Here is a 9,160-nt window from a genome sequence, read left to right as displayed (position 1 = left end):
GCACACAGATGTTCTGTTGTCAGGAAGCTTTTGTGTGTGTTCTGATCTGCCCTCCTCTCCTCTCCAATGCTCTGCTGCTGCCAGCTGAAGGTTGTCTGTGAGGGTGTGAAACCTGCTCAGTCACTATTCTGCAGAACACTCCTACCATCTTGTGTCCCGTCATCTTATTGAAGGAACTCTGTCTCCACATGTAACAAGAGAAGTTTCCCAAAGCTGGTGAAAAGGTCCTCAGATAGCCTCAGAAGGGAGTGAAATCTGTCAGGTCTTACATAAACATCGTACACAGGAGAATGCTTTAAAATGAAGCTTCACGTCTTTATTATTGATATGGACCTTCAAAATATACAAATATATGCAAATATACAACAAAACAACACTGAACGTCCCTGCAGAGATTTTGGAGGTAATTCCAGTTCCAGCTAATATCAGTGGCGACAGAAAGATGCTCCTTTATTTTATTATTTACAAAAATAGAAACATTTACATTATGAAAAGGTCAATAAAAGTTTGTTTAAACCTGCATGGAGACTGCAAATGAGCAGTTTCAAAGCAAAATGTTAAACAGATCACAAAAATGTCTCTTTATTTCCAGAGGATTCCCGAGTTGATGTGCGGTCAAAGGATTCTTTACTAAAGACCAAAGAAAGGCCATCTCACCTGTCTCACCATCCAGTCGTGCCTCTCTGTTCCCACAGGAGTGAATCTGGATTATCTATATAATCTATAGTGCGAAATTTGTGATTATGTTTCTTCTGAATCACATGTGTCTCTTCATGTGTAAAGCCAGGTGATCGGACCTGGAGAAGGCGCGCTCACACAGGTGACACCGAAAAGGCCGATGTCCTGTGTGCTTCCGGAAATGACGTGTCAGCTCGTCAGAGCGCGCGAACTTCCAGCCGCAGTCGTCCCAGCTGCAGTGGTATGGCTTTTCTCCTGCAAGCATAGTAACAGCTGTCAGGTGACACCCGGGTGAGCCGGAACCTCCCCAGTCCGGATCTTACCTGTGTGAGTCCGGAGATGCGCCTTCAGGTGCGAACTCTTGGTGTAATTCTTCCCACAGCCGTTGAAGGAGCAGCTGTGCGTCGAAATTCGCTTCTTCGGCCACGAACTGCGACCTCTTCTGGGTTTGGTGTCCCTCACTGCAGGTGGGGAGGACGGTGGGGTGAGCAGGACCCGCTGACCCGCCACCGGTTGCTCCATGGCCGCATCCTCCCTAAGCGCGGCCGCGAAATGATGCTGGGCATCACCAGGGAACGGAAACTGCATGCGTAAGTGAGGGAACGTCATGCTCGTCGAGCCGTAAATATAGTTCAAGTGGCACTCGGAGTCTGTTGGGCTCAGTGGGGGCGTCAGGCTGCCCGCAGCAGCCTGCGGGGGGTCGACCGGCCGGGGTCGCGGGTCCAGAGACACGCTGCAGCAGACGTTCCCTCCATGGGGGCTTCCAATGAAGCTCTGAAGCACCAGGTCGGTGACGGAGCCGAACGGGACCGTTGAGGCTGACTCTGCTGTACTGCTCTGGGCTCCAGGGAACGAGTCCTGTCTGGTTTGGAAAGCCGGGGAGCTGAGAAAGAACCTGCCCTGGATGCCGGGGCTGTTCCCGCAGAGAGAGCTGGAAGCCATATCCGCCTGTAGGAGCTCCGCCATCAGATTGCTGCTCGCATCTGGGGCCAAAGTGTAGTCTAAAGAGTGCAGACACACCTGGATGTGGTTTTCCTGCAGCTGCTGCTCGGACAGGAAGGTGCAGGAGTCCACCGCCCCGCCGTCCTCCACCGCCAGGCTGTCGGAAACGGCGCTGTTCCCGAGAATAAAGTCTAAATCCAAGAGCTGACCCAGGTCCTCCTCGTCCATGTTTGTCCTCCACCTCTGAAAGAGGACGACAGGTCCTTTCAACGGTGAAGTCAGAGGACTTCTCCAAACTACTCATTCTCAACAAGTGATGATAATAACAACAATAACATCTGTAGTAGTAATAACTTACATCCTCCCACAGTTTCTCCTTTTGGTCTGCAAACGTAGAGATGGAAGGTAAAAGGGTCCCACTCAGGGACATTTTTGTAGCCACAGAAGAAACTAAAGCGAATACACTGATTCGGTTGCTGCAGCAACGGATAACCAAATATCTGCGCAAATCAGGAAACGCGCTGCGCTGCCGAAAACAGAACTGAGGTCCAGAGAGCTGCTGCAGGCTCCCATACTTAACCTGGACCGTGAGGAAGAACCCGCCCCGCCCCGCACAGCGCGCACGCAGGGGGGAGAGACCCTTTCTAACACCCTCCCTCTCTATCTCTCTCCCCCTCCCTCTCTCTAACACAACGTTGCAGCGTTAGTTTGTCTGAGTTTATACAGGTGGGTTATATTTAAATACCTGCCATCTTTCTGTCCCTCCGCCAGCTCTCCCAGTACTCCCAGTACTCCCTGTACTCCCTGCTTATAGGAGTGTGTATTTCGAAAGGAACAGATTGATAATCTCTCTCTCTCATACACAGACACACATTCCTTTAGTTGTCTTCCAGTGGTGCAGGTAATGACATGGACATGGGCAGAGAGAGAACATCCTGTCCTGGTGGAAAGGTCCAAGGGAAGCAGAGATGAAGGGCTCGGCATAATAAAATACACTTGTTCAGAATCTGAAGGAAATCAAGATTCAAGATTCAAGAGTACTTTATTGATCCCTTTAGGGAGTGTCCACCAGGGAAATTAGCATCTCCAAAGATCTACAAGCATCTACAAAATTTCCCACCACCATTACACCCCATCAAACCTATTAAAGATAATAAAAATATAATAAAATAAGAAAATAGAATAAATTAAATAGGATATGAATATAAATATAAAACTATAAAAATGTTCCAGTTCTCCTGTTGGCCCTCCTCCCCCCCTGTGAGGATTTGAACAGTCTGATGGCTCGAGGGATGAATGAGTTCCCCAGTCTGTTGGTCCTGAACTTGGGGAGGTGCAGCCTCTGGCTGATCAGGCTTCTCTGGCTGTGGATGACAGTGTGCAGAGGGTGGCGGACATTGTCCATGATGCTCTGCAGCTTGTCAATAGTTCTCCTCTCTGCCACTGTCACCAGAGGTTTCAGCTTCATCCCCACCACTGAGCTGGCCCGCCTGATCAGCTTCTCCAGCCTGGAGAGGTCCGCTTTTGTCGCACTCCCCCCCCAGCACACCACAGCGTAGGACAGGACGCTGGCGACCACAGACTGATTTCCTGCAGTTTCCTGCAGATGTTGAAGGATCTGAGTCTCCTCAGGAAGTACATCCTGCTCTGGGTCTTCTTGTACAGCTGCCTCGTGTTGCTTGTCCAGTCCAGCCTATTGTCCAGCCACAGCCCAAGATATTTGTAGGTCTGCACGCCCTCCACCTCCTCCGTTCCTATCTGAACTGGTCTAGGTCTCGGTCGGTCCCTCTCAAAGTCAATGACCAGTTCTTTAGTTTTGGAGGTGTTGAGCTGCAGGCTGTTGTTGTGGCACCAGGCAACAAAGTCCCTCACCAGGCACCGGTACTCCTCCTCTTCGTCGTCTCTGATACATCCAACGATGGCTGTGTCATCAGCGAACTTCTGAATGTGACACATTTCAGAGTTGTAACAGAAGTCCGAGGTGTACAGAGTGAAGAGGATGGGGGGCAGCATCGGTGCTCCACAGGGGCACCGATGCTGCCCCCCATCCTCTTCACTGACCACAGTGTCAGACGTGATGTCCTTCATCCTGACGAACTGCGGCCTGTCGGTGAGGTAGCTGGAGATCCAAGCAACCAGGAAGGGGTCCACTCGCATCTGGAGCTTGTCCTGTAGGACAAGGGGCTGGATCGTGTTGAAGGCACTCGAGAAATCCAAAAAGAGGATTCTCGCTGTGCCACTCCCATTGTCCAGATGCGAGTGGACTCGGTGCAGCAGGTAGATGATGGCGTCCTCTACACCGACCTTGTCCCGGTAGGCGAACTGTAAGGAGTCCTCAGCGTGCTGCACCTGGGGCCTGAGGAGGTTGAAGAAGAGCCGCTCCAGAGTCTTCATCAGATGTGAGGTGAGTGCCACCGGCCGGAAGTCGTTCAGCTCACTCGGTCTGTTCTTCTTGGGGACAGGAATGATGCAGGACGTCTTCCATAAGGTGGGCACTTTCCCCAGCTCCAGGCTGAGGTTGAAGACCCGTTGTAGCGGCTCCCCGAGTTCAGCAGCGCAGGTCTTGAGGAGCCGGGGACAGACTCTATCCGGTCCAGCTGCTTTTCGGGGCCGGAGCTTCCTCAGTTCTCCCCTCACCTGGTCAGCCGTGAAGCAGGGAGGATGTGGGGATGGTGAGAGCAGGGGGATGGGGGTGGTAGAAGGTGGAAGGGTGGGATCCAAATCCAAGTCATTTAAGAGACGCGGTATCAACAGAACCTTTACACACATGTGGTCTGTCCTTTAACTCCCATATAAGAAGGTCCCAATGAGCAACAGAGGTCTCCAGGAGCAACGGAGGTCTCCAGGAGCGACGGAGGTCTCCGGGAGCAACAGAGGTCTCCAGGAGTGACGGAGGGCTCCGGGAGTGACGGAGGTCTCCGGGAGCAACAGAGGTCTCCAGGAGTGACGGAGGGCTCCGGGAGCAACAGGTCTCCAGGAGCAACGGAGGTCTCCAGGAGCGACGGAGGTCTCCAGGAGCAACAGAGGTCTCCAGGAGTGACGGAGGGCTCCGGGAGCAACAGGTCTCCAGGAGCAACAGAGGTCTCCAGGAGTGACGGAGGGCTCCAGGAGCAACAGAGGTCTCCAGGAGTGACGGAGGGCTCCGGGAGCAACAGAGGTCTCCGGGAGCGACGGAGATCTCCGGGAGCGACGGAGATCTCCGGGAGCGACGGAGGTCTCCGGGAGCGACGGAGGGCTCCGGGAGCGACGGAGATCTCCGGGAGCGACGGAGGTCTCCGGGAGCGACGGAGATCTCCGGGAGCGACGGAGGTCTCCGGGAGCGACGGAGGTCTCCGGGAGCGACGGAGGTCTCCGGGAGTGATGGAGGGCTCCAGGAGCAACAGGTCTCCAGGAGCAACGGAGGTCTCCAGGAGCGACGGAGGTCTCCAGGAGCAACAGAGGTCTCCAGGAGTGATGGAGGGCTCACCATAATGAATCATGTTGCAAGCAGTATGGACTCCTCTGCTGGTTTCTCTTCTTTGGCTGCCCAGAAATCTACTTCTGTTGACCTCCAAGCTCCTCAGAGGTGAAGCCCCATCATGTCTGGAGAAGCCGATCCGCACCAGATCCTGCCAGTAGAACTCCAAGTGCTGGTTTACTGGGTGGAGCTGTCCACAGGTGTGGCTGTGACCTTACGACCTTTCAGGTCTTTGGTAAAACAAATGAGATATCACAGTCTGACAAACAGGATAGACAGTAGATTTAAAAATTAGAACATCTGGTTCAGATGCCATCAAGAAGACTTTGATTAAATAGAATCTTGACTCTTGAGGACTTCAGAACTGGTGTCTCAAAGGTTTTTGTTTCAGAGAAACTAATGTCCAGGTGACACCAACCTTTCCCAGACTCCTCTCATTCAAACAGCCTGTAAATTACAGAGAAAAAATCACAACTTTACACAGCTGCTGGGAGTTTGGATGGAAAACCTCCAGATTTAGATTCTTTCCATCACCTGCTCAGAGGAGACTCTGAGGAGGTGGAGGTCATGTAGGAGGATAAAACCAACACTCTCAGTTATTCTGGGAGTGTCCACAACTTTTGTCTTACTGCCACGAGAACTGTGATTGGAATCGATGATTCAAATTTCTGAGAAAATTTGTCTCCATGGCGATGGGTCATCAGCGGACCGCCATCTAATGGAGATGTGATTAATGGGAGGGCAGAAAGCTGTAAGAAGGAAGTGGCCCCACGCCGACGTACCGAGCCTGAGACTGTTGCTGGACCAGGGCCTCTCTGACGTTCAGGATTAAACCTGTGGGTGGTGGTCAACACGGGCCAGATGTTTCAAACCACACAGACCCAAAGTGCTTCAGGGAACGTCCTGGACGGTTGAGCTGCTGAGACAACTGCAGACTGCTGCTATGGGTTTTACACACAGGAGAGAAATAATCCAGACATGAACACCTACAGGTGAGTTCAGGTGATCTGGGTGGTTCTTCGCTGTGGTGAACTGGAACAAGCCACATCCAGACATTCACAATGTAACTGGGAACTTTATACACACACCAGGCCAACCTGTAAAAGCCAGTTTGGAGTTCTTTTCATCCTAAATGTGGCGCTTCTCTGCTGTCCAAGGCCTCCAGGAAACACCTGGACAACTTTCAGCCTTCCTCAATTCCAAATGTATCATATTAAATGAAAATAATTATAGTAATTATAAGTTTGAAATGGTTCCCTTTGGGTTGAGGCGTGCCGGTGTGCGACCCACAACCCCAGACAGAGGCCACAGACAGTCATCAGCGCTCCCTTTCTTCTCAGTTCTGGGAAAACCGGGATTTTTTTCCCAGTTATTTGGTATTTTTCACTGACTTTTCTGCTTTTCTGTCGACACACTGTAGCATGTTGGGGTCGGACTCTAAAGCTCCTCCAGACAGGTTTAGCTGCAACAGGCACTGATAAATAAAGATGAACTGAATCTGCTTTCATCCTTCTCCAGTCACTCTGTCACACGACCTGCTACGTGATAACCAACAGCTCCCAGTTCAGCTCCAGCGGTGCTCTGGTGGTGCTTCCTGTGTCAGGAGTCATCAGCCGTTCCGCTGTTTGGGCCTGACCAACCTGGGCCTGACCAATGCAACACTTACTGTGCAGTTTGAAGGCTTAAAGGGGCGGTTTTAAACTAAAGGTTGGTCAGGCCGGGTCCTCCTGTCCTGCTGGAGGAGAACAAATCCAGGATGGTTCTCTGAGGGTTCTCTGTTGCGGCTCTTTCAGTTCTATAAAAGTTGAGTCAACCAGAACACTTCCTACATATGAAAGTCTAAGTTTGGACCCTCAGAGCCCAAAACCAAACTCCCGGCACCTTCATCCTCTCCCTCCCTCCCAGAATACCAGAGTCTGACCACCAACAAGCAACAGGGGCAGCAGAAACTGCCCCCGGACAAGGGCTGATGAAGTGCCCTAAAGACCAACAACATCTCACCCTTCACAGTGATCGTGATCACCCACAACCATCTGGACGACTGTTGTCAGCCTGTAAACTGAGCCGGCTGTTGAAAAAAGTCACTTTGCTGACGGTGTTGGAATAAGACAAAAGAACTCTTAAAGCAGCACAAACATTTAAAGCTGGGGGGCGGTGGTGAACTTGTGGTCGGGAGCTTTGTGCACTCGCAGCTGCTGTCTTTACACTCAGCATGTGTGTGAGTTCCAGGCCAACGGTGCAAACCTCTGCATGCTCAGAGGAGGTGTGTGATCACCTGTGGTGTGTGACCACATTTCTGCCTCATTAACATCGCTGCAGCAAGAACTGAGGTCTTCAGACCACAAGGGAGGTTTGGTCAGGAACTCCTCTGACTGACACCAGCACGCTCAGCAAAACACACACACACACACAGAACCTACTAGAAAGAACAACAGTGTTCACCTGTTACCTACTAACCTTCAGATCTCCCAAGATGCACCATGAACCAAGAAGCAACATACCTGCTGCCACGGCGACGGTTATTAAATCACTAAAGTGTGCCGGTGGTCAGCATGTAGGAAGACACTGAGCCCCAGAGCCTGGGGAGAGGTTGGTGCCCCCAGGAGAAGGCAGGGGGGAGGTATGGGAGGCAAAAGGGATCCAGCACTTAAAGCTGAGCTTATTAGGATCAGGACCGTCTCCAGAACTCTGTGGAGCAACACTGATGTGGTGACCACGTTGAGGAACATCATGGATGACACCAAGCCTGGTTGGACTGGGCAGGGGAGGCTTGTCTGCACTGGTCCTGGAGGAAGCGCATAGATATGCTGAGAGCACACCCAAGTTCTCCTAGAGCTGTGTGGAGGAGCAGGTGGTTCTGAGCTCCCTGCTGGGGCTGGGGACCAATAAACACCTGCACCACACGTGTGTGTGTGTGTGTGTGTCTGACTTCCAGGCACTAAATGATCTCGTATTACGTAATATCTCAATCAGGTCCGGACGAAACCTTTATGAGTTGATATTAGATCAAAACTGGTAAAGAAAAGTCCTGTTTTTCTCAGCTGGACCACAGCAGGAACTTCTGCACCGGCAGCGACTCAATAAACCTTCATCGTTTAGAGCAGGGGTGGGGAACCCCCGGCCTCCGGGCCGTATACGGCCTACGAGACCATTTCTACCGGCCCGCAACGCAATAAGATTTTTATATTTTATATGTGCACTTATACAGTGGGACCGTTCGCTAAACTCCGCGAGCTGCGAGTAGCAGCGGTAGCGTATTTTTGCCTTTCGTGTCCTGAAATTTCTTTCGTAACAAGAGGAAATATTTTCCCGTTTTCTGAGATAAAACAGACGGTTATGTTATGTCCGAGTCAAGGTCAGGGTCAGTGAACACAGCATGTGATGTACGTAGTGGGCTGGACTGATTGACACGGACGAAAAATGCGTAGCGAAACACGCTAAACTCGACGAGTTGAAAGGACTTATGAGTTTGGATAAAATTAACGCTCTTCGCCGGAGTTTGGAGGCTCAACAAGCAGCTTTCACACGACCATGTACCGACAGAGAGAATATTACGCGTGCAAGTTTTGTGATGAGTGAATTAATAGCCACGAAGCTGAAACCTCACGTGAACGTGCCTCGTAGCCGCCGCTGAGGCGCTCGCGCCGGACAACGTAAAATTGTTTCAAAGTGTGAATTTTTTTTCGGGAATAACTACTTAACTCAGACATATATTGTTATGATTCCAGTGGCTAACGGTATGTTTTTATGGTCAAGGAATCTAAATATGTAGTCAACGTATATGTGGGACTAATATTTATGGTGGAAATCACAATATGCCAGGAATTGTTGCGCTTGGCGGAGGTCTGCGCTCTCCGAGTGCTTTCTAGTTGTTGTTATTATTATTGTCTTTATCTTTCTTTCTTTTAATTTATTTTCTTGATTATCTTGTTGTATTGCAGTTTTTGTGAGTAGAGGCCTCAAACAGGCCCTTACTGGTCTCTTGCCTCAACTCTGCACCTCTTTTTTTATTGTTTTGTATGATCATGAAAACATATTTTACTTGTTTGTCATTTTATTCTATTTTTTTTTTGGTGATTTTAT

The 9,160-nt window shown here is 50.7% G+C and overlaps 1 protein-coding gene across 1 annotated transcript; it reads right to left on the bottom strand.

The window, feature by feature from the left end:
• Positions 1–270: 270 nt before the first annotated feature.
• LOC101061973 (Krueppel-like factor 2) lies at positions 271–2,190 on the bottom strand. Its single transcript, XM_029828727.1, has 4 exons — positions 1,979–2,190; positions 1,699–1,863; positions 1,002–1,626; positions 271–933 (listed from the first exon to the last, which is right to left on the bottom strand). The coding sequence occupies exons 1-4, from the start codon at positions 2,048–2,050 to the stop codon at positions 758–760; spliced, it is 1,038 nt and encodes a 345-aa protein (XP_029684587.1). The 5' UTR covers positions 2,051–2,190; the 3' UTR covers positions 271–757.
• Between the last annotated feature and the right edge of the window lie 6,970 nt (positions 2,191–9,160).

This window comes from Takifugu rubripes, chromosome 20 (genome assembly GCF_901000725.2).
Source record: "Takifugu rubripes chromosome 20, fTakRub1.2, whole genome shotgun sequence".
Lineage (NCBI taxonomy): Eukaryota > Metazoa > Chordata > Actinopteri > Tetraodontiformes > Tetraodontidae > Takifugu > Takifugu rubripes.
Note: the sequence above shows the minus strand (reverse complement) of the source record. Positions and strands in the feature narration are given on the sequence as shown.

Excerpts from the sequence above, each read along its gene's own strand:
- LOC101061973 (XM_029828727.1), bottom strand. The coding sequence starts at position 2,050 with ATGTCCCTGAGTGGGACCCTTTTACCTTCCATCTCTACGTTTGCAGAC. Across the intron at positions 1,864-1,978 it reads AGGAGAAACTGTGGGAGGAT|AGGTGGAGGACAAACATGGA; the intron begins GTAAGTTATTAC and ends GTCCTCTTTCAG. Across the intron at positions 1,627-1,698 it reads TGCAGGAAAACCACATCCAG|GCGGATATGGCTTCCAGCTC; the intron begins GTGTGTCTGCAC and ends GAGCTCCTACAG.